The sequence below is a fragment of the Piliocolobus tephrosceles genome, chromosome 4 (genome assembly GCF_002776525.5).
Source record: "Piliocolobus tephrosceles isolate RC106 chromosome 4, ASM277652v3, whole genome shotgun sequence".
Classification (NCBI taxonomy): Eukaryota; Metazoa; Chordata; class Mammalia; order Primates; family Cercopithecidae; genus Piliocolobus; species Piliocolobus tephrosceles.
In genome coordinates this window covers 77,125,040-77,150,992 of record NC_045437.1, presented here as the reverse complement: position 1 = coordinate 77,150,992, position 25,953 = coordinate 77,125,040, and the positions used below count along the sequence as shown (strand labels likewise).

General features: G+C 36.0%; 1 protein-coding gene across 4 annotated transcripts in view; it reads right to left on the bottom strand.

Annotated features, from left to right (window-relative positions):
* The window catches only part of ZFYVE16 (zinc finger FYVE-type containing 16), a 64,549-nt gene that overhangs the window by 19,856 nt on the left and 18,740 nt on the right, over positions 1-25,953 (bottom strand). For 3 of the 4 annotated variants that reach the window (XM_023214949.3, XM_023214948.2, XM_023214947.2), the window contains 12 exons: positions 24,912-25,020; positions 19,939-22,184; positions 18,337-18,433; positions 15,109-15,270; positions 12,976-13,118; positions 10,009-10,387; positions 8,681-8,803; positions 7,656-7,811; positions 6,581-6,805; positions 2,839-2,921; positions 2,040-2,144; positions 1,527-1,674 (listed from right to left, as the gene is read on the bottom strand). In XM_023214949.3, coding sequence (XP_023070717.2) covers positions 1,527-1,674; positions 2,040-2,144; positions 2,839-2,921; positions 6,581-6,805; positions 7,656-7,811; positions 8,681-8,803; positions 10,009-10,387; positions 12,976-13,118; positions 15,109-15,270; positions 18,337-18,433; positions 19,939-22,184; positions 24,912-24,981 — 3,937 coding nt within the window. In that variant the 5' untranslated portion in view covers positions 24,982-25,020. Of the gene's footprint in view, positions 1-1,526; positions 1,675-2,039; positions 2,145-2,186; positions 2,374-2,838; positions 2,922-6,580; positions 6,806-7,655; positions 7,812-8,680; positions 8,804-10,008; positions 10,388-12,975; positions 13,119-15,108; positions 15,271-18,336; positions 18,434-19,938; positions 22,185-24,911; positions 25,021-25,953 lie in introns of those variants that run through there. The other variant, XM_023214950.3, reaches the window with a different exon arrangement.

Here is a 25,953-nt window from a genome sequence, read left to right as displayed (position 1 = left end):
TAACAACTTATGTCCACCAATAAGGGACAGTTAAATGACATACAACATATAAAATGGAAAGTTCTGTAGAATATAAAAGCTCTTTATATACAAACATAGAATCTCCAAAGTGTGTTAACAACAACAAAAAAACAAAGTATAGAATGGAGCAAATATTAGGACTTGTCTAAAAAAGTGGAAGAAAGAGATAGATGTGTGTGTGTGTTTCTTAAATATATATTAAAGCAAAAATGTCTCTGAAAGGACATATAAGAACTGATAACACTGGTTTGGTTGCCCGTAGGGGAAGTAAGAGGATGGCTGGGTGGTCAAGGGAGGAAAGGAGATTTTTCACTATAAATATTAATAACTTAAATTTTACCACATAAAAATATACCTATTCAACAAATAAATATTAAAAAGTTGTTAAATTTTAGTGGCAAAAATGCCAATATCATGTTAAGTGATAAAGTACAATATAAAAGTATAACTATCCAGTATAAAATCATCTATTTAACATATATGTTAATATAAGAAGGATATGCAGTAAAATGTCAATAGTGATCATATCTTGGCACTTTTCTCTTTTACTACTTTTGTTTTTTCTTGAGATAGAGTCTCGCTTTGTCGCTCTGTCACCCAGGTTGGAGTACAGTGGCATGATCTTGACTCACTGCAAGCTCCGCCTCCAGGGTTCAAGCCATTCTTCTGCCTCAGCCTCCCGAGTAGCTGGGACTACAGGTGCATGCCGCCACACCCAGCTAATTTTTTGTATTTTTAATAGAGACGGGGTTTCACTGTATTAGCCAGGATGGTCTCGATCTCCTGACCTCGTGATCCGCCTGCCTCAGCCTCCCAAAGTGCTGGGATTACAGGCGTGAGCCACCACGCCCGGCCTCTTTTACTACTTTTCAAAATGTATTTTCCAAGCTGACTACAAATAAGTATATATTACTTTTATAAGCAGAGGAAAAAATTTTATTAGCAGCCAGGATGTCAAGACTTTTAAGTATGTTATCCTATAATAATGTATTAATTTCATGAAATGCTTCCATTTGACTTTCAATTTGTTAGGCCTTCTACTGCAAGGGTTTGGTAATCATAGCAATCACTGAAGCCATTCAGCCAGAACCGAGAGTAATGTCATTCAGATACTGCTTGTTATGTTTTATAAATCATTCTTATCCTTATCATCCTGTGCTCCCCAAACTAAGAGGAGTCAGAGCAGAGAGTGAACAAATGTGAAAAGAAATACCTTATTTCAGAAAGAAAGTACTCAAAGAAAGACTCCCACCCTATGGGATATACTAAATCTAAAGATATCAAAAGGAATACAGTCTTCCAAGTCTGTAAGCCTAATGCAGTCCAAGAGAAAAACAAAAATTAGAAGCAATTTTAAAATCTGTTGTATAGCTAAAATTTCAAAGCATACTGTTTTATCACCAACAATTCAGCAAATAAGTAAATATACATATATTTCCCCCTTGAAAGGAATTCTATTAATTGAGGTGGTTTTGTAAATTAGCACTAGGAACCATGATGCTCACCTTTTCTAGGATGGCCAGTGGCACTGTTGGCCTGGGTTTGATAAATTCCATCATTCTGTATACACACTAGATGAGAATCTGCTTCTGTACTGAAACTAGCTCCAATGCTAATGACATGCTCATTAGAAGAATTTAGTACTTTCATTACCTGGAAAAAAACAAAAACAACATTTGTTTAGAAACACTTTTAACATTGTATGCCTATTCTAAGAGCCACGTTCCTGACCAGCTTCATAACTGTCAAGCTTTGGTCTGGACAACTCCCTGGGAATGTGACAGAAACAAATGTTTTAAAATAAAATCACTTGAACAGTAATCACCTCAATAAAACAGTAAGGAGAAAAAAATATGATCAAACAGATTATTTACTAGCAAACAAATTCTATAATTTCAAAAACAATGTTTGTTGCCATAATACATTAGTCTAATGCAAAACAAAAAATTTAATGTGACACAATTCTAAGGAACTCTAATGTTCAATAATTGTCATTTGAATAAAACAATTATACTTACATCGCTGTACTTTTTCCGTGGTATTTTTATGCAGCTTTTTCCCATTTCCATATGAATCAATAGTTGATCTATATTATGCAAGGTATACTGGTAATTTCGAAGGTCCTACATAGAATAATCGCATTACCATAAACTACTAACCATGAGCATTTTTCCATCCATTAAATCCTTCTTTAAGAAATCCTTCTCCACAACAGTAATAAAGAATATGATTCTCAGGAAAAATTTTGTAGTATTTAGGGTATCTCCTCTTTCTAGTTACAGAACTTCCAAAACAGAAAAGGTCTTCAAACTATGCATGGATAAATACAAGTGAGTCCACTGAAATATTTTTCTATGGTAACAGGGAAACACAAAATTACAAAAAGTATAAGTGGAAGGGAACTTTAGGTATCATCTAATCCAACATTTCCTATTATAAACGAGAAAACTAAGGCCATAATTTGCTCAAAATCACAAGACTGACTGACTTTACTAATACATTTACAAAAGTTTCAACAACTTTCAGAGGTCTGTATAGAGTTATTACATTACCTAAACATCCAAGAACTGCAGGAGAATGAATCAAAAGGCAATTAGAATCAGGTGCACACACATGAGGAGATAGTATGTTCTAAAAAAGCAATTCATCAAAAACTGAGCACTGATATGTTAAAATAATTAGGATTTATTGTAAATGAATGGTCATTATACCAAACATGGCAAATTAAAGTAGGAAAATATAAATGTGTAAACTTTGCTAAATGAAGTTTTAAAGTAACAGTATAAAAACACCTAATAAAATAGTTCAATTACTCACAACAAGTAAGTTCATAATAGTGTGTCCTATTTCTCCAAAAAGAGATTTTCGGCCTCTGATACTTGTTAGAGGAGCAGGATATGCTATACATAAGAAAGGAAAACTGGTTACTATAACAAAAAAAAAAAGCCCAAATTATTGAATTTATTACCTTCAATGCTCATTCTACAAACAAACATTATGTAAAAATATCACCCAATCAGTTCTTAAGGGAGAGAGATAATTTTTTTTTTTTTTTTTTGAGACAAAGTCTCACTCTGGTGCCCAAGCTGGAATGCAGCGGTGCGATCTCGATTCATTGCAACCTCCGCTTCCAGGATTCAAGCAAGTCTCCTGCCTCAGCCTCCCAAGTAGCTGGGATTATAGGCACATGTCACCACGCCCGGCTAATTTTTGTATTTTTAGTAGAGACAGGGTTTCACCATATTGGCCAGGCTGGTCTCAAACTCCTGACCTCAGGTGATCTGCCCACCTTGGCCTCCCAAAGTGCTGGAATTACAGGAGTGAGCAACCACACCCAGCCAAGAGATAATATTAACACTTACTGTGTATCTATGTATCTACTAGATGCTACATTGAACTGGGAACTATACATACGTTATCTTATTTAAATCCAACAACAACCTAATGAGTATGTCTATACTATTTCATAAATGAGAAAGTTGAGACACAGAAATGAATCAACTTGTTCCTAGTGACTAAGTTAATAATTGGTGAAACAGATTTGGAACTAGGCTTATCTGATTCCAAAGTATTTCATCTTTTCATTATACATCTTGTTTCCGCAAAATTATAGGGGGTGGAAAATTACGATAACTGGTTAGAACTCTACAAATTTCTGATAATTTAAAGATAAATACAAAGAACTAAAGACTTTTAAGGCATTCATAATTAATATTCATTTGTGCTAATTTACGAATGGTAGTAAACTTTTAAAGTTCTTGGTTCAGCATGATAAAAGAAATATACAGATAGAGTCAGGGAAACTAATGCACAAAAAGGGAAGGATCATGAGGTTGGTTACCTAACTATTTTCTTTCTTTAGAGCACCATAAATACTGGACACCAAAAAGGAAAAGAGACCTTACTGGCAACACAGCAGGGATTCTGAAGGAAAGAAGGCAAGACTATTTCTATAGTGATAACACACAGACACATCTGTAACCTTCAGTTCTCAAGTAAACTAAACTCTTTAATGCCTATTACACAAATACACTTCTTTAAAATTCTAAAGAAGCACCACATATCCAACATAAGCTGCTTTAAAGACTTAAGTCAAAGTAGTCATATTCTTGCTAGTACAAACATATTTTGTAATTCTAAAAAGGCAACTAAGTTATTTGAAGGACAGTGGGTCTAGATTAGAAAAAAATACAAGACATTAGTGTTAAAAGACATACAAATGATAAAGGACATGATTAACTGCTAACTTTTTGCCTTATATGAATAAGGGGCATCCTTTGCAATATGAAGAGGTAATTTTGTTTAAAACACTGTTCTCAACAGGTTATAGCTTAGAATGACACACTATCTGAGTTACAAAGGGACCTTATAAATCATCTATTTGAACATTTAATGGTATTCAAAACCAGTGATCTCAGCATAAAACCACAGATATTTTCAAAAGCATTTAAAAATTACTAATTTGAGACAGTTACTTTCAGTCTTTATTCTTGGGACTTTAACTTTCACATTAGTTTTTTCAAATGTACGTTACCTCTGTAACAAAACACACACACACACACACACACAGAGTTCACATCTAAAAAGACATGGGCACCAATAATGTCAAAGTGCCAGTCTATGTAAAATCTAGTAGAACAGAAAGAATTCAGAAAACAGCTGAGGCGAATTAACTATTATATATAACTGACAATTTCCCCTCATTACTACTAAATAGCTTATCATAGCTTTGCAGTTCCAATCCCTATGATTTATGAGAAGCCCTTCATATTGCTCCATGATTCTCCAACCTTCAGTGTGAGAAAACCAGACTATCTAGAAGTGCTACTGGCAAAAATACTGGCCATACTTACAGACATGTTCCATAATAATTTGATTAGCTAGTTTATTCCCCTAATCTTCTATTAAAAAATATTAAATCAGAGGCAAAATACTGGGCTGAATTGATGAAACACTTGGCTTAAAGTGAAATGTCTTAAGCTCTTTGGTTCACACAGTACAAAACCTGAGATGCAAATTAAATTTTGTTACTTTTCCCACAAGTTAATGGCATCACACATGTAAATCTTAAATGGTAAGGAACACCCATCCCCAAAATCACAATTTAATAAAATTTGCCAAATAGATTATCTCCTCTTTTCAATTTGTCTATTCTGAAATAGTAATCACCACTTTTATAGCTTCTCAACATTTAATTTTCCTCCAAGAAAATCCCTACCAACTTATATTAGAATCAAATGTCTAAAAAGTTAATTAGACGTGATGTACTTCAAATGCAATAAATATACTTCTTTAAAAAAGTCAGAGATAAAAGATACAGGAGGAATTCAAAAAAGTTTAACACTAGAAATGATTCTAACTCAGAAATAACCATATATATAAACATCACAGCAGCTTTAGAATCACCAGTTGTATCAAGGGTAGATAAGTAAATACACACACATGCCCATACACATGAATGATACAGGCTATATCACCTTTGAGAGATAAACATCAGAATATAAAAATAAGAATAATCAAGCTTAGAAAAATAACCACAATTTTTAAGTACTTCCTTCCCTAAAAATAGTTAGCTTTTAATTATAGTCAGTAACTGAAAACAATAGCACTGCTAACCCAAAAATCCTTTATGTTTGGCTTTATAATATAGAAAAATGGAGAGAGGCAATGATTTACCTTCTTAATATGCAGGCAACATAACAAACTCCCAACAGTAGATACTTTTAAGAAAATTTTAGCAAAAGTAATTAACACATGTTGAACATCCCAAATTTAAAAACCAAAAATCCAAAATGCTCTACACTCTGTAACTTTTTCTTCTTCTTCTTTTTTTTTTTTTTTTGAGAAATAGTCTTGCTCTGTCACCCTGGCTGGAATGCAAAGGCACGATCTCAGCTCACTGCAAATCTGCCTCCTGGGTTCAGGTGATTCTCCTGCCTCAGCCTCCTAAGTAGCTGGGATTACAGGCACCTGCCACCTCACCCAGCTAATTTTTGTATTTTTAGTAGAGACAGGGGTTCACCATGTTGGCCAGGCTGGTCTCGAACTCCTGACCTCATGTGATCCACCCACCTTGGCCTCCCAAAGTGCTGGGATTATAGGCATGAGCCACTTGCCCAGCCTATAGCTTTTACAAATGCCAACGTGATGCTCAAAAGAAATGCTCACTGGAGCATTTCAGACTTTGAATTTGGGATGCTTAACTGGTATGTATTCTGTGAATATTCCAGAATCTAAAAAAGTCCAAAATCCAAAAAACTGATCCAATACATTTCAGATATGGCATACTCAACCTGTACTGTGAAAGTTTTCTGTTTTGTTCTGAAATTTAAGAAGAAAAGTTTTAGGTAACAAAATAACTTATGAACATCTAGAAACTTGAAGATATACCACAGTTATCTAGACCAACCTGGTAGCAGAAGAGGGTTATCTTAGAACTTTAAAAGCATAGCAAAATAAAAGTTAATCCATTAATCCATTAAAATTGATGTTAATGATTCCCTGAAAGTCTTTACATTCTTTGAAAATATGCAATTTAACTTATTACTCTAAAACTTACCTTTATATTCTGCACCCAATCTCAACATTAAACGCATAGGAAAAACCTTTGCCCAGGGAATCTCAAGCTTCTGGATAAGAATTCCACAAAGAAAAGGATTACTTGGTAATGGGAGATCATCAAGTTTCTGAAAAGTAGGTGTAATAAACAGGAATCCTCCGTGATCCTTGCTACTGAGAAAACTCTCAGTAAAGGTAATACTATCCAAGTTTTCTATGTATTTTCCTGCAAAATAAAATCATTAGTAAAAAGATTTTAAGTTGTTATTGTTTTGAAGAAATGTTCTGAGTTTGAATGTCCCAATATAAACTGTCTTAAGACACTACAGATTTTTTTTCTTATTTTTGTTCTTGCAAAAGCATCTATTAAATACCTTCTGTACACAAAGCTCCCAGTTATTCCTGGATATTGGGGATTATGAACAAAAACTTGAAAATGTTTCCAACCTTTCAGTTTTTCTCCTTACTGCATGGTCATGTAAAAAATTATCAAATCTCCTAGTCTTGTACAGACAGTAAGGAAATTACATAGATACATTTAAAAATCAAGGAGGCAAGCCAGGCACAGTGGCTCACGCCTGCAATCCCAGCACTTTGGGAGACTGAGGCGGGCGGGTCACTTGAGATCAGGAGTTCTAGACCAGCCTGGCCAGCATAGTGAAACCCTGCCTCTACTAAAAATACAAAAATTAGCTGGGCATGATGGCAAGTGCCTGTAATCCCAACTACTTGAGAGGCAAAGGCAGAAGAATCGCTTGAATCCGGGATGCAGAGGTTGCAGTGAGCCAAGATGGTGCCACTGCACTCCAGCCTGGGTGGAGACACTGTCTCAAAAAATAATAATAATAATAATCAAGGATATATTTCCATTTTTTAAATACAAAAATCTGCATATAGACACTAATCACATAAAATGTTAGTTTTAAAAAGACAAAATAATTATTAAGCTATTTTCAGAAATCAGCAATCTCTTCAAGAAATAATTCTTTAGTATAGCTAGCACAGGCAAAAGCATAAATGCCTTTAACTAATTTATCCATTCCCTAGTCTGAACAGTTCAAAATAAAATGCCATACCTTTTAGAGCATCCTTATATATGGTGATAAATAGTCTGAAGATGTCCTTAGGAATAGTATCTTCTTTTGGCAAACATAACAATAGAATAATAATTTCTGCCTGTCCCAAGCCATGCAATCCATTGGTTGAAAAGTACCAATATTTGTCTGAGGAATCTTAGATGATAAAAGAATATAACAATTAAGGTCAACTTCTATTAACCAAGAAACTAAGAACAATTGTTTCTGCATTTAACTTTTCTTTCTTTTTTTTTTTTTTTTTAAGCAGAGACAGGGTTGCGCCATGTTGGACAAATTGGTCTCGAACTCCTGACCTCAAGCGATCCACCCACCTCGGCCTCCCAAAGTGCCAGGATTACAAGCATGAGCCACCGCACCCAGCCATAACTTTTCAAATTCCTTGTGTTCCCAAAGTTCTCCTTATGAAAACCTTAAATTGAATTGTATAAGATTCATATAAAGTAAGAAAAAGGATTATCATAGGGAGCCAATTAACAAATAACACTAAAATAAAAGATGCACTAAATGCTGAAATGTAGTGGATAAGAATCTAGTTTCAAATAGAATGAAAAGCTGATAGATGCATTATGGAGTAGTGAGGATTATTAATCATTAAGGATTACTTCCTTACTCTTTAATTAGGTCACATGTCACTTATTTAAAACTGTCTTTATTGCTACTAAATCAGGATTGCTGCTTATTTCGGTTACTAAATTTCAATTTATCTAAAAGCCACAGGACATATAGTCAATTGTATCATGAGAATCAAAATACAGCTCAGCTATATAAGCTCATGACCTAAACCTAAGATTGACTGAGGGATGCTAATACAAATCTGTAAGCTCATGTTTCAAGTCCTACTGAACATAAATTTGCAAAATTTATTTACAGTCATGTATGGCTGAAAAACCAATATCCAATCCTGCTTATTTTTCACCATTGCCAGTCAAAATCTAACCTGAAGATGTAATTAATTGAGAAATCCTGCTTACCAATTAAGGAAATAAGGATAAATTATTACTTACAAAATACGAATTTGACATTCACGAGCAGATTTGCATTTAGGACAAATGTAACAGGATGAAAGCCTTCACCTTCAAGAAGCAAAATGATCTGCTCATGAGATGGATGTTCTTCTACTACAGGCACTAAATGATGAAAGTAATATATTAATCAGGATAAATATCCTGTTAAATGTGCTTACAAATGAGAAAAAAACAAATTTATAAATCCACTAGTGGCCTGATCAAATTTAAAAACAAAAGCAAACATGTTTCATAAAATCAGTCAACAACCTAGACAACTGTTAAATAGTAATCTTTACTTTTCTTTCCATGTAAAGTTATTAATACTGTAATGCATATAGTATATTTATACTATGTTGATTAAACAGCAAATGTATACAATTTTAGCACCTTCAAAGTTTTAAGACAAACGTTTTTATAAAATGGATTCCAGTTTGGTAGGCACTCCATTTATAATTTTTGAAATTTACAAGTCTGTGAAAGTAGTCTAGACCCACGTTACATACGCTGCTTGCTACCACACGCCTGTGTCAGCTACTTGCTACCATATGCCTATATCAGTAACCAGGTAGCAAAAAAATAAATAAAAATAAAATAAAAAATCTTGACAATCAATAGAAAGATACGCATGGCACACAAAGAACAGGGCTTACTATATTTTTGCCACTAAAGCTAGATTCATGTAATGACTCCTGCTGATAGAACAGAGATCCGAAGCTTCATTCCCCTACGCTATCACACAGAGAACCGCCATGTGACATAATGCCTGGAGTGACAAGTGTCTATCCTAGAAACCACTTTGGGGTGGGGGTTAGCCATAGAATCTCCTGCTTGAAAAGGACCTTAGAAATCATCTAGGTTCTCTCTATTTACGAAGGAAACTGAGGCCCAAGGAGATTAAATAACACATTACAAGTCACAGATGTAACAAGTAGCAGACAAGGAACTAAAATTCCTAGCTTTGCCATCCAATCTAATGCTCTTTTCTTCAGGTATCATGCTCATTAAAAAAAAAAAATATTAATACAGTGCCAAAATTCTAATACAATGGAAACATTTCTTCAGACTAAAACTCTATGAGCTTCCCTATTACACTGGAGTTTGCATCATTTGAAATTAGGGAGCCAGATGTGATAAATGGATCATAAAAGTTCAAATACTTTTAGAATTTGTTTTTAATATAGTAAGACTTTCTGTAAACAAGTTACCAACCCTAGTACATATTGCAACCAAAGTAAGTTTTAAAAAAATCCATTTCATATGTCACAGACAAAACTGATCAATATATATTTTTTAATGTTTTTAAATTTAAATAACTGCTCTCCTACCTGATCCCTTTTCTCCAGATGCAACCAGAAGTGGGGGCAAACTGTCCTCATCATTAGGTAGAAGACTAATCTTATTGCAAACATACTTGTTAATATCACACAGTAACCTATAATCTGAAATACCAGCAATAGGTAAATTGCTGTTAACTAAGGCAACAGTAGCACTAGATGGTTCTTCAATTTCTGCAAAAACATCATTATCTAGTGTAAATGAACCAGAAGTAGGCAACCCCTCATTTCCTGTGTTTATAGGCAATTTTTCCACTGATGGAACCTGAGAAATAGGACTCTGAATTATCTCATTTCTTGTAATATCTCCTGTCTCATTGTTTGGTTTTTCCACTGTAGTAGAATGGGAATGATCCACTGTGTTTACTGTCTGTAAAACATGGAATAAAAAAATTAACAAATCAGTTCATATTCTCTGTTCAACTATGAAATGAGATCACTATAGCCAAACATCTTTTTAGTAAGAATAAAACCAAAATGGGTTCAGAAATTCTCTTAAAGTCAAATTTCCCAAGAAACAGTACCATTTTGATTCTTCAAATTCAGGAGCATAACGTATTTAGAAGTATAAAGTTTTAGTTTTACTGCATGCTCAGTTAGGTATTAATGACTTAATATTAAGACTGGAAAAAATGAGGCAAGAAGAACTTCAAGATCCCATACCACATCACACAGTGAGCAAGCTTAGTTCAATCCAAGGCTCTCCCCTTCTTATGACAGCCAAAAACCCTTGGGTGGGTAGGGAGGAGGGACAAGGCAGGAAGAAGGGGAGGGAGTGGTTAGGAAGCAGCGCATTAGCTATATTCCACAAGAGTAACCACCTGGAATACACTACCCATAAAGACTATTTCAAAAAAGCCTTCTTCTTTTTAGACTGTACAAAGTCAATATGAAATAAGAACCATTTATGAACTCAATATTTACTAGCCTGTTCAGAGTTTTCATTAATATAGATTGACAGTAGGTGCTAGCTAGGAAACATACCCATGGTAATTACAGCTATTTGTAAAGTATAGCTCATGAACTCTTAACAAACAGCATATGTTTCTACCAAATATAAACTTCAACAGAGCCGGTAAGTATCCATCTTTTTTTTTCTTTTTTTGAGATGGAGTCTCACCCTGTTGTCAGGCTGCAGTGCAGTGGCGCAATCTTGGCCCACTGCAACTTCTGCCTCCTGGGTTCAAGTGATTTTCTCCTGCCTCAGCCTGCCCTAGTAGCTGAGATTACAGGCATGCGTCACAACAGCTGGGTAATTTTTGAATTTTTTTAGTATAGACGGGGTTTTGCCATGTTGGTCAGGCGGTCTCGAACTCCTGACCTCAGGTGATTCACTCACCTTGGCCTCCCAAAGTGCTGGGATTACAGGGATGAGCCACCGCAGCCAACCTAGTATCCATCTTTTCTAATATATATATGTAGCTAGAATCACCCAGGTGACTGGCACAGAGTAGATGCTCAATAAATCTATTTAATGCATAAAACATTACTAATTCATACATTTATACTTGCTTCTATGAGTATGTGCCACTTTACAATGAGAATTCTTAGTGATCTGGGGTTCTGTATTATATATCTTATGTTTAACACCTAGCACATTTAGGCAAATGCAAGCATAAGTATCATCATCACATACTTTCTTGAATGTTTTAAAATAACTAAATAGATATTAGTATAAATTAAATTACTAAATCTGTTACATTTCCCCAAACCAGTGGTTCTCAAAATGTGGTCTAGAGATCCCTGGGGTCTCCAAGACCCTTTCAGGGAATTGGTGCGGTCCTACGATTTTTTTCATATAATTTAACCAAAAAAAAATGTATCACAACACACAGAATGTAGAACCAGATGTGTGAATATGTCTTCTATTAAGTCAGGCATTAAAGAAATTGGCAAAAAGGCAAAACAATGCCTCTATTCTCACTAAATTTTTGTTCTGAAAAAATTTTTTCATAAAATATTATTTCTGCTAATGTAATAGCCTTATTTTGTAATTAGTTAATAAATATTTAAATTTCTGAATTTTAATTTTAATATAGTAATTATCAATAGGTATAACCCACGAAACCTATAGTGCTTTAGGGTGCTCAATAACTTTTAAGAGTATAAAGAGGTCCTGAGGCCGAAAGTGTGAGAACCAGTCCCTTAAACTGACATTTAAAAAAGTAAAATCTGGGCCAGGTGTGGTGGCTCACTCCTGTTATAACTAGCATTTTAGGAGGCCGAGATGGGCAGATAACTTGAGGTCACAAGTTTGAGACCAGCTGGCCAACATGGTGAAACCTCGTCTCTACTAAAAATACAAAAATTAGCCAGGTGTGGTGGTGGATGCCTGTAATCACAGCTACCCGGGAGGCTGTGGCAGGAGAATCACTTGAACCCGGGAGGAGGAGGTTGCAGTGAGCTGAAATTGCGTCAATACACTCCAGCCTGGGCGACAGAGACTCCATCTCAAAAAAAAAAAAAAAAAAAGATAAAATCTGCCAGGTGTGGTGATTTATACCTGTAATCTCAATGACTCAGGAGGATGAGATGGGAGGATTACTAAAGATCAGGAGTTTGAGACCAGCCTAGGCAAAATAGTGAGACCATGTCTCTTTTAAAAAAAAAAAAAGGTAATTTAAAAAAAATCTTTTTTTTTTTTTTTTTAAACAGTAAAGTCTAAACCAGGCATGGTGGCTCACATCTGTAATCCCAGCTACTTGGGAGGCTGAGGTGGAAGCATCACCCGAGCCCAGGAGTGAGTGGTAATTATGCCACTGCACTCCAGCCTGGACAACACAGCAAGACTATCTCTCTTTTCTTTTAAAGGCGATAAAATCTAAAATGTATCAATACATCTCTTATTTTAGGAAGCTCAAAGTGTTTAAAAAAAAAAAGTACTCTAATAATCACACCAGGAATTATCTACGAAATAAAATTTTATTTAGTCAATAAGTTATTCTTTGAATTCCTTACCACAGGCATATCAGGTGAAAGAGGACTAACGTCTTCAGAACATCTTTTACTTCCAGATGATAATTTTGTTGTATCTGCAACTTCACCATTGGGCAATATACCATCTGCAAACCATACTCTCTTCTGTTCTTTGGAGCACAGTCCTAGAATCCCAATTGAAAAAGTAAAACATTTTAATCTGGTAATATGACAATGATTTAATGCCAAATAGATTAGGAAATGTTTTCAAAAGCTTTTTGCTATGCACTGACAATCCCTGAATTCTCAGGGCTACAAAGGTCTAGAGAAATAGCCTTTTGTGATCCCTCTACCCTGAGTGGAGTCTGCTTCTATCTAATTCATACAAAGGGAGCATACTAGACCAGGAATGGCCTTGGCAATCATATACTATGAAAAGCAATAGACAGGAGATCTATATAATTTGAGAGCATATTAGACCAGAGGTGGCTCTGGGAATCACTCTGAAGAGGAGTAGACAGGAAAGATTACACCTTAAAGACAATGGGGAAGGAAGATTTAAAGCCTATATTATTGAGACTAAGTTTTTGTGAGTACGGAGTGGAGACTGAATAAAACTTAGGGACTAAGGTACAGTGATGAAAAGTGGAGTAGACTGAAGCGCATATATATATATATATTGCTTATCTATATATTCCTCATATATATATATATATATATAAAGAAAAAAGAAATTTAAAAACCTCAAAAAAGGTAACAAGATCACTTGAAATGTCTTAATATCACAGGACATTTCTTACTTTTATTTAACAAGAGAAGTATAACATTTTTTGTTCTTATAATGCAGATAATGAATTTCGTTAATACTTATTATTTCCTTCCAAATTTGAAGGAAATAACCAGACATCAGCATAAACATTTTTCTCTTTTCTTACAAAACATCCACAGAGGAAGGTTATGAAAATCTCTGCCAGATGATTTTAGAACAATATTTTTTTAAAAAAAGGTCCAATGTCTACTTTCCAGAATATAATAAAGATAACTCTGAAAAAATTGGAATTATATATATATATTTTTTGCAATGTAGGTAGACATATTAAATAACATATCTTTCTTGTATTTGCAACATTTTTATAATTTAATCATTTGGGTTATCAATATAAGAATATGTACATACTTTCAAACACAAATTATTCATCTTTAGGCTATAATATACAACCATATAATGCTGAGTCTCCTTATTTCATTATAATAAATGGAAAATAGTTACTGAGTAATAAAAGAGAAGTCCACAAAAATAGAAGGATCCAAATTTGCCATTATCTGACATTTATGGTTTTTTTCCAGCATGTAAGAGACTAATAATTCATATGTAAAGACATACATGTGCCTTACTCAAAATGCTAATTGGTTGTAAAAACGAGCAATAACTCAATGATTTAAAAATAGATTTAAAAAACATTATTACTGTGGTAAAATACACAACTACAAATAGGTTTTTAAGGAAAAGGAGATAGAACAATTATTTATCTATCGCCTCTCAAACCCAAGCTCACCCTCTAAACTGGGCTCGTGGATGCCAGGTTGGAAGTCTGGAAAGTGCAATTCCCAGACTCTTGTTACTGGCTTTGGTCAGCTTTTTCCAATAGCAGGCGCTGGTGGGAGACCATAAGGTGGGAAGAAATGAGAAAGAATTCTTTGTTTCTGGATCCTGCCAGGATCTTTGCAGCAGCAACACCGCTAGATACAGCTGCTAGACTCATGATTTTCAGTATTCCTAACATCAAATCTGGAGCTCTACTTCAGTCATCTGAGCACCAACTTTATGAGGCCTCTTGATGGTGCTGTGACCATGGTTTCTGACTCCCACATCTGAGATCCAAACACCTCCTGGTGCTCCTACACTGAGCTCTAGCCTCTCCCCTTTTGTAGCCCCAAACTCCAGTTGTGGTGGTTGCTGACTGCAGTTACTAATTGCTGAGGCACTTGAGCACAGACTTTTTGCTCTTCCAGTCTTCCAGGCTGCATGTGTAACCAATTCCCTGTATTAAATCCCTCTTGATATCTAATCTGGTTTCTGTTTCCTGACTACATTAGAGAATTTCTGGCTACATTAGAGAATTTCTATTTTGATAATTTATCTTTAGGCTTAGACACAGCATTTTCTTCTATTACCTTCAACATTTGGTTGTTTAAGTGCTGAGATTGGCAAAGTTGTTGGTGAAGGTATACTGGACGTCTGGTTCTCCTGAGGAGACTGGACAATAGTACATTCATCGGAATGATTAGATTTAAGATTAGAACCAGTTGGACTCATCATCCTTTCAAATGCCTGAGCTATAAAGGGGAAAACAATAGTGTTAAAATCTCAGATGTTTTTGTAATTTACTTCGAAGTAAATTTCAATAAATATTCTATTTTTCAAGTTGTAAGGAGAAAGAAAGAAATGGCTAATCAAGAAAAAGAAGTAGCACTTGGCAAAGATACTGTCTGAGTTGGCAGCATGCCACTTTGATAAGCTACCAATAAGTTATTTCAATATTATATCTAAGGTGTATATTTGATATCTACAGAGAATAACCCTTATTTAACATGACTGTCTCTGTTTTTGTCCTTGTACCCCTAGAGTCTATTTCCAACATAGTTTAGAGAGATTCTTTTAGACATAAATCATATCTCATTATTCCCGTTTAAAATATTTTAATGGCTAACTAAAGTGAAAATTTAAGTTGTTACAATGGCTCACAAGACCCAACATAATTCATCCTTACCTCCTCTACTTTCCCAGTTACCTGTTTGACCTCATCTCTCACTACAATCCCACTCATTCGCTATGGTCCAGCCACCCAGACCTCCTTGTTCTTCAAGTAAGTACTCCTACAGCTTAGAATCTTTGCTCCTATTAGTCCCTTGGCCTAGAATGTTCTTCTCATACTCACACAGCTTTATTATCTCACCTCCTTCAAGACTCTGCTCACATGTCATATTACCATAAAGCCTTACTCTGACCACATTATAAAAAATACTACCTAAGGCCAGGCACAGTGGCTCACGCTTGTAATCCCAATACTTTGGGAGGCCAAAGCAGGTAGATTACTTAAGCTCAGGATTGCTCTGAGACCAGCCTGGGAAACATGGTGAAACCCCATCTCTATCATAAATACAAAAAATTAGCTGGGCGTGGTAGTGTGTGCCTGTGGTCCCAACTACCAGGGAGGCTGAGGTGGGAGGACTGCTTGAACCTGGGAGATGGAGGCTGCAATGAGCTAAGATCGCACAATTATACTCCAACCTGAGTGACAGAGTGAGACTCCATCTCAAAAAAAAAAAAAAAAATTCCTTTTGCCACTGATCTGTTAACTATCTATCACTCTTACAGTTTTTAAATTTTTTAATTTAAGGTAGTATCACCATCTGATATCTTTTTGTTTACTATCCATCTCTACATACATTCATAAATTTCATGAGAATATAGCTTCTATTTTGCTCTCAGCTTGAGCTTCAGAATGCAGACTAGTGCCTGAATACTGTTGAGTGATTCTTCATCCAGAAAACAAGGTACATTGATAGCTCTCCCTTCAGCATTTCTCCAAACTGATCTGCTATAAATGTTGCCACTGCTAAAACAATCTTCCTCAAGTGCCACTGAATGATGGCACTCATAAAATGGCTTCCATTAACCAAGTGAAGTCCAAATATCTTACTCTCGATTTCAAAGTAATTTCTAACTTGCCTCAAATCTACTTACTTTACATTCACATGTGCGCTTCCTTGAAACTCACATAATCTCAGGACAGCTTTCTCATTACCTATTATCTCTATTCAAATTATCTTTTTCTTCCAATCTTTCATGTAATGTGTCTCACAACCCATGAACCATCTTTCTCTTCTCATTTGATACCATTATTTTAAAAGATCACTTCTATTATTTTCAACCCTAAAGCTGATGTTAACTTTTATTTATGCTTTCCTGTGGCATATAAATTAATAATAAATAGCACCGTAAATGAAACTATATGCTATATCAAAATAGGATAAATTTAAACAGATAACTAAATAAACTAATTCCACAGTATTTTATTTGATAAACCAAAGCTTGATTTCAGTATTCTACTGAATTTCTTTAATGATCATATCTTCTCCCCTCCTGGACCCTTAAAGTCAAAATATGTCTGAATGCTCACCCAAAAATCTGACCTGTCAACATAAATAACGTTTCAAATCTTCATGGATGCTTAATTTATTTTTAACTGGGGGAGATAATTATGTGGGAGCTTGCTCTAAAATTTCTGAATTCTAGCAGATTGCCTTGGCTAACAGCACCAGCAGTCATCTTCTAGGCTACTGAAACAGCATAAGAAAAAAAAAAAACAACTATAAGCACTTAAACTGACCTCTTCATAAACAATGGCGGTAACATGGAAACATAAAAAGATTTACACTTTGTTATCTTCCAGAGCAGAGGTCAACAGCAGTGAGAAAAGCAGCTTACCTCAGGCTAACAGACTGACATCAGAGCTTTTTGGAAAATTGCTGAAAAAAGTTATCTTCATTCAAAAGAGAAAAACAGATTATTATCAGGTATTCATTCCCCTGGCTAACAGGAAGCAGTGCCTGAGGTAGTGCACAAGTCTGGTCAAAAAAGGCCCAAGTAATATTTGCTGGGAATTAAACTGTCAACGAATCTTTGAAAATGCCAAGTGGTACTCAAAAGAATAAACATGGACTTGGGGGAAAAAACACAACACACACACACACACACCCCACACACACACAACCTGTGAGAACTCAAAGACCACCAGGACAATTCTAATAACTGTAGCTAATTAGAGAGCCAAAGAAATAATGGGAAGTATACATATGCAAAATTCTAAAGTTGAGAAAGCAAAAAAAGATGAGACAAAAATGTGCAAATAGTGTGGCAGTCCTATGAATTTATAAAATCATAAATATTACCACCTTATCTTGTACTATCATTTTAGGTTGTTATTTTCTATAGGGTTTGAACTATTATCTTGCCCTATGCTATTAATAAATAATATTGAGTACTACTTATTGGTAGGTATCTACAAGTGTTTATTTAGATTAAGATGATGAACATGACAATGATGATGACAAAAACAAATAGGCAGATGAAATGCAGCATTTAGGGACTTGGTACCTGTTAAAAGTTAATGAACTGCCACTCCAGAAACTGAATGCTTCCTTTCCAGATTGGTAGTATTAATTGTGAGAGTGGAACAAAAAGAAGAGAAACCAAGCCTTGGGATGTCCCACCTAAGCCAGATAATTCAACACTAGGTCCTTGCCTTAAGAAAATAAAGAAGTTTATCTTTGTCACAATCCAATTAATTTTAACATATATTCAATTACTGGAAGAAAATACATCAAGTTAATACTCACCTTTACTAATAGTTTCATAGCAGACTACACATACTCTTGCTTCCTTTTCTAGATATTGCAGTTTACTCTTCCTATTACAACAGACACCACAAAATACCTACAAAGAATAAAATATCAAATTTATTTTTGTTTCAAGAATACTTATACCATCTAGAACTAGAAATACCATTTGACCCAGCCATCCCATTACTGGGTATACACCCAAAGGATTATAAATCATGCTGCTATAAAGACACATGCACACGTATGTTTATTGTGGCTCTATTCACAATAGCAAAGACTTGGAACCAACCCAAATGCCCATCAATGATAGACTGGATTAAGAAAATGTGGCACATATACACCATGGAATACTATGCAGCTGTAAAAAAGGATGAGTTCATGTCCTTTGTAGGGACACAGATGAAGCTGGAAACCATCATTCTCAGGAAACTATCACAAGGACAGAAAACCAAACACCACATGTTCTTACTCATAGGTGGGAATTGAACAATGAGAACACTTGGACACAAGAAGGGGAACATCACACACCGGGGCCTGTCCTGGGGTGGGGGGAGAGATAGCATTAGGAGATATACCTAATGTAAATGACGAGTTAACGGGTGCAGCAGCACAGCAACATGACACATGTATACATACATAACAAACCAGCACGTTGTGCACATGTACCCTAGAACTTAAAGTATAATAATAAAAAAAAATAATAATAATAATACTTACACCTACTGGAGGCAGTGTGGAGAGGTCCTAAACCTAATTAACCAAAACTCTTTTTCCTTATTATATAAATCATTTCCTAATCACCATAATCATAGGTGGAATTCTTAAATGATTCTTTTTTTTTTTTTGTAACTTAAATGAAGTTTCTACAATTTGATACCGTATTTCTGATAAGGAGAATTCCTCTAAATCAATTCTGTTCATTGGAAAGGGAACAAAAACTATCTTTAATGAATACATTTACAATATTAAAAGTTATCTAATTCTTCATTTAAAACTTTTTAAAGTAAAATATTATTTTGTTAAAAAAAATAGGACTGATCTGAAACCAACATATTACTGAAAAATCTGAATAAAAATGTAATAGGATTTCTATAGGCAAGCCTTAGAATTTATAGACAGTCTTTTTATCTTGACTATTACCAGTCAGAACTCAAGGTCAGCCTCAGAATTCTGAACCCTGTGGAAGCCAATTTGCTCCGGAGTGTTTCCCTGGGCACTGATCACAACGCTAGCTGTAGATTGGTCTTGAAATTAAATGTTTGAGGACAAAGCGGAATCTGACCAAATCTGGAATATTCAACGTGTCAATATTACAGAGATAAGAACAAATATTCTTAAATGTCACAAAAATTAGTAATTTAATAATTATTTCTCATTTCCCAGCATATAATTAATGCCCCGACAATGTAACATTTATTCAACCATCAACCAATAGGCAAAATAACACTGCTTTATTTATTTCCCTGACTGGTAGATGAAAAACACTGATTTTAAACTAACTCAATCTTGTAATTATCTGTTAATCAGCCTTTTCTATCATATTATATTTGTTTAAAATGTCTCAAAAGAACAAAAGATTTAAAGATTTTTATAACTTACTTTCCCACATGCTCGGCAATGGTGTCGTCTTTTTGTAAAAGTAAATTTGACTTGGCAGTTCATACAGTTTGGAGCTTCTGAATCAGGAATCCAAGTAGGCTGCTTCTGGCCCAAAACCAAGCCTTCTTTGCAAGTGTTTTCAGGTAGAGAATCTTCATTTGCAGTTACAGAACAAGATCCACCTTCAGAATTACTTTCTATATCAATGTAATTAGAGTTGAAGCTAACCTGAGGATCAGCTGTAGAATCCACAGCGCAAGTGACTGGAACAATGGCATCTGCTATGCTGGGTTCACTTTCTATTGTATTTGGAACATCTGGCTTATTTAGGTCTTTTGAACTCCTTGTTCTTGATGGAAGGCCAAACAATTGCTTAGGTCTGGCCCCTCCAACAGATTGACTATTAATATCAGAGACTGATAATTCATTTGTAATCTCAGACTTACTGGTAAGTAAGCCTTGTTCAACTGGAATTGTGCTTTTTTCTCCTAAAGAAAGGCCATTTTCTATTGTATTTTGTTTATCAACTGTTTCACAAATTATATTAATACCGTGACTTTCCCCAATAGCTCCTGCTTCTGCATTGAAATATGCATTATTGATGTTTCCGTCATCTAAGTCTTTCATATCTATCTGATTCATTTGCAATTTAGAGTCATTTACATTCTCTTCAAAAGACTTTATGTTAGTGGTCTGAAGATACTGTTCTGTCAGAAAGGCATCAAGTTCAGCATCACTAATTAGTGTGCCACTTTTTGTGCCTTCATCAATATTAAAGTAATCTAAGTCTTGTCCATCCATATCATTGCTTGAAAAAGTATTAATAAAACCTTCACAACAATCGGAAGACTCTAGGACATTAGTGCCAGAAAGCCCCTCTTGAGATTCTACAACTGTAGAATTGGTGTCACCACCATCCAAAGACGCAACTCTGATTACCATCTGGTCAGGATCTATCTTTCTGTCTTCAATTAATGGCTGAAGGACTATGTTTTTACATTTTTCCTGTTTCAAAAGATCAGTCTCCTTGAATGGTTCCCCACCTACAACAACACTGTTCTGTATTTCTTCATGTATAGTCGCGGCATCTTGTATATTATCTTTATGTTCATGCTGAGGTAAAAAATCACCCCATGCTTTACTTTCAACTAATGATCCACACATAGACCCAGGTACGGGAAGACAGGACAATGAGGACTGCAAATCTTCACCTGAAACATGTAAAGCTGAAGAGGAATCTTGGATTACATCATTATCCTTAAGGTCTAAATTTCTTGAGTCTTCTTGTGCAGATTGTTTTATAAATGTAACAGTCTTATCTTCCTGAAAGGAAAAGTCAGGTAATTTGAAATTTTCATCTCTTGAATTTAAATCATTTAAGCATAAATCTTCACTTTTTGGAAGGCTGAAGGTCAAAGCACTTGTCTTGCCCTCTTCTTTTAAACATTCTGCAGCTGTTATGACTGCCACATCTATTTCCTCTTTTACTAAGCCATCATCTTTTAGTAATTCACATGGCTGGCTCTTGTGTTGTAGCTTGTCTTTGGCATCAAACATTTTGGAACTTTGCTGAGTCAAAGCAGATGACATGTTAAAATCAACAATTGGTTCTAAGTGATTAAAGATCTTTTTATCTTTTAAATTTTCTGTTCCACTGTAATTACAGGAATCTGAAAGTGTATCTACTTTTATACCCAATTCTTTTATTCCTCTGATTTCTCTATTTTGTAATTCAGAACTGATATCATTCTGTGGTTCTCTGACAGTATCACTATCATGGTCTGTTGAAGAAACACAAGGAGTATCTGACACTGAAGATAAATCCAATCCAATTGAGGAATTTGCATTAGACTTAAAATCATCTGGCAATAATTTTTTAATATCTTCTTCACTATTAGTTGCATGAACTAAGTTACCCATGTCACTTATCAGATCACAGATAGGTTTACTACATCGTCTCATATATAAAGGCTGGATTTCATCTGAAGTACCACCATCCACAGAAGAAAGAAGATCAAGTCCTGTTACATTTTTTTCATTTTGTATAGAAGTAAGTCCCTTGAGTGATTTTTCATTGAGGGAACTCTCATTCGTTTCATAGCTTGTTTCTGATGAGGTACAACTATTAACGCATTGTTGGTCTCTTGGGAGCAATGAAGTTGGCTGTGAGGAAGTCAACTCTGAAGAAACTGAGCAGTGGTTAGAATCATATGCATTTTGCACATCTTGAAGATAATCTTGTTCATCTGAAATAGAGAAACAGTGTTATTCGGGAGACTCAAATCAAATAAAAATTATTAAACATATTATGTTTCCCAAGACTTCTAAACTAAATAAGCTTTTTTTAAAGAACACAGATTATCCTTTTGCAAAGCAGAAATAACCTCCAAAACTACTTTTTTATTTCCTTTACAGCATTTATTTTTATCTGAAATTATCTTGTTTATGATTGTTGGCTGTTTCAACCACAAAGTAAGTGTCACAAGTGCAGGGACCTTGTCTCTTTTTTTCTGACTTATACCCCCATTGCTTAGAATAGTTCCTGAAACTTAAGTGTTCAAGAAATGACTGACTGAATAAATGAACGTTGTTAGATCTTCATCTCATGCATAGTTGCTCTAATAATTTGATCTTGATCTTTCCTTTGTTTGGGAGGACTCCTCAAGTTGGTTTTCTACTTGTTCATTTTTCTATCACCTGGATCCTACCCTTGCTCCCCTGTGGTGCTCTAACTGAGGCTGCCAATTGTAGTAGCATCACATACTATGGCCATAGTGATGGGCATGTGATTGTTTCAAGCTGGGCCACTTAGAGGCATTCTCCTGATACTCCAAATTTGAAGAAAGGAAGGACACTTCTCAGGGGACAGTGTGAATCTGGGGCTGTTGGTGGCCATAGCCACATCCAGATAAAATAAGCCAATAGTTCTGCATGGCCAGGGAAGCCTCAGGAAACTTATAATCGTGGCAGAAGGCAAAGGAGAAGCACCTTCTTCACAAGGTAGCAGGAGAGAGAACCCAAAGCTATGTTTATTTGATTTTAAAGTACTTTCTAGTTTTTACTTTGGAATGCAGATATCATAAGTGATAAAAATTCCACTCAAAATAACTTAGTTGTGGCCCCGCGTGGTGGCTTACAACTGTAATCCCAGCACTTTGGGAAGCCATGGTGGGAGGATAACTTGAGACCAGGAGTTCAAGACCAGCCTACAACACAGTGAGACCCCATCTGTAAAAAAAAATACATATTTTCAAATTAGCCAGGCATGGTGGCGCACACTTGTGGTCCCAGCTACTCAGAAGGCTGAGGTGAGAGGATTGCCTGAGCGCAGGAATTCAAGGCTGCAGTGAGCTTATGACTGTACCACTGCACTCCGGCCAGGGTGAAAGAGCAAGACCCTGTCTCTCAGAAAAAAAAAGAAACTTAGTTGCACTATAAAAACCAGACTAAGGAAGAGCTGAAAAAAAATCTAACCTCTGTGTTCTGTCTTCCAGTTTCCTAGTCTTCATTTTATAGAAAATACCAGCCAGGCGTGGTGGCTCATGCCTATAAGCCCAGCACTTTGGGAGACTGAGGCAGGCAGATCACCTGAGGCCAAGAGTTTAAGATTAGCCTGGCCAACATGGTGAAATCCCATATCTACCAAAAATACAAAAATTAGGCTGGGAGCAGTAGCTCACGTCTGTAATCCCAGCACTTTGGGAGGCCAAGGCGAGTGGATAACAAGGAGTTTGAGACCAGCCTGGCCAATATGGTGAAACCTTGTTTCTACTTAAAATACGAAAATTAGCTGGGCACGGTGGTGGGCGCCTGTAATCCCAGCTCTTTGGGAGGCTGAGGCAGAAGAATTGCTTGAACCTGGGAGGCAGAGGTTGCAGTGAGATGAGATGGCGCCACTGCACTCCAGCCTGGGCAACAACAGTGAAACTCCATCTCAAAAAAGAAATAATAATAAAATAAAATACCATCTCTTGTAATGAAATACCAATTTATGCAGAACTCTTAGGTTGCTTTTAGCTTGTTCATATGTTGGTTTTAAAGGTCTTTCTGGGGCCAAGCAGATGGCTCATGCCTATAATCCCAACATTTTGGGAGGCGGAGGCAGGAGGATTGCTTGAATCCTGGAATTCAAGACGAGCCTGTGCAACATAGGAAGGTCCTGTCTTTACAAATAATTGAAAAATCAGCCAGCATGGTGGCATGCACCTGTGTTACCACTTGGAGGCTGAGGTGGGAGGAATGCTTGAGTCCAGGAGGTTGAGGCTGCAGTGAGGCTGATTGTGCCACTGCACTTTAGCCTGGGTGATGGAGTGAGACTTTGTCTCAAAAAGGGAAGGGAAGGGGAAGGGGAAGGCGAAGGGGGAGGGGGAGAGGGAGGGGGAGGGGGAGGGAAGGGAAGAGGATTTTCTTTTTTTTCTTTTTTTTTTTTTGAGACGGAATCTCGCTCTGTCGCCCAGGCTGGAGTGCAGTGGCTGGATCTCAGCTCACTGCAAGCTCTGCCTCCCAGGTTCACGCCATTCTCCTGCCTCAGTCTCCCGAGTAGCTGGGATTACAGGCACCTGCCACCTCGCCCGGCTAATTTTTCTTTGTATTTTTAGTAGAGACGGGGTTTCACCGTGTTAGCCAGGATGGTCTCGATCTCCTGACCTCGTGATCCGCCCGTCTCGGCCTCCCAAAGTGCTGGGATTACAGGCTTGAGCCATCGCGCCCAGCCAAGAGAAGAGGACTTTCTTATAGCTAATTTGTATCTAGAAAAAAACCTTCTAGGTTCCTTACTTCTGTTTCTGGCTATGGGTCCCATTCAGTCTAAGAATCAACTAACATCTTATTATGAAATAAATGAACTTTTTGCAGAAGGCAACAATGTGACCAAAATTGAAAGAAAATTTTGCTAATATTACTATATACCTGAGATAACTTAATTACAGATATTTTAAAATCCCATTAGTGGCAAAAATGGAAAATCAACAAACCTGGGTTCTGTTCAAAATCATCAAGGAGTTTGTCCAAGTCACTGACAGCTGCTTTAAAATAACTGTCCATCCTACCTGTAGACTTATTCAGAATTTAATTCTTGTATGCCTAAAAAATAAAAAGTATAATAATATTTCATTTAATTCTGTAACATAAATATTATCCCATGTATTCCATGCCAGGAAAAACAGTCAAGAAATTGACACAGAAATAAAATTTAAGAGTGCTGCTTTAAGGAATATACAATTTAGTTGGGGAAATTGCCCCTGTATATGTAAAAATGACATGAAAACCAACTCTAACAACATAATATTTGCCTCTAGAAACTATTGTAAATTTTTAAACACTTACCTAAATAACTCAAAGGTTAAAGAACAATTCAAAATGTAAAGCTAAAACTACTTATAAATACAACATATGAAACTACAAACACATAAAAACATGCACATAAAAACTCTGGGATTCAGTAAAAGTGGTACTTCAAGAGATACTTAGAGACTTGAACTTTTTTTTTTTTTTTTTTTTTGAGATGGAGTCTCGCTCTGTCACCCAGGCTGGAATGCAGTAGTGCTACCTCCGCTCACTGCAACCTCCATCCTCCAGGTTCAAGCGATTCTCCTGCCTCAGCCTCCAGGGTAGCTGGGACTATAGGTGTGTGCCACCAGGCTCAGTTAACTTTGGGGTTTTTTTTTAGAAGAGTAGGGTTTCACCATTTTGGCCAGGCTGTCTTGATGACCTCAAGTCATCCGCCCGTCTCAGCCTCCCAAAGTGCTGGGATTACAGGCATGAGACACTGCTCCTGACAAAAGAAGACTGAAAACTAATAAACTAAGAGCAAAATTTTAAAAAAAGAAAACAAGCATACAAGAGAGTTGCACAAGAAAACTAAAAGTTAGTTTGATGAAAAGATGAAAAAAGTAGGCAAACCTCTGGTCTGGAACAGAAACTACACCAAATAAGCCTGAGAAACCTCACAGGAATCTGTCAATAAGTAATGGGATAATATCAAAAGGATAAAAGTCAAGTTGAAGGGCACCGGCT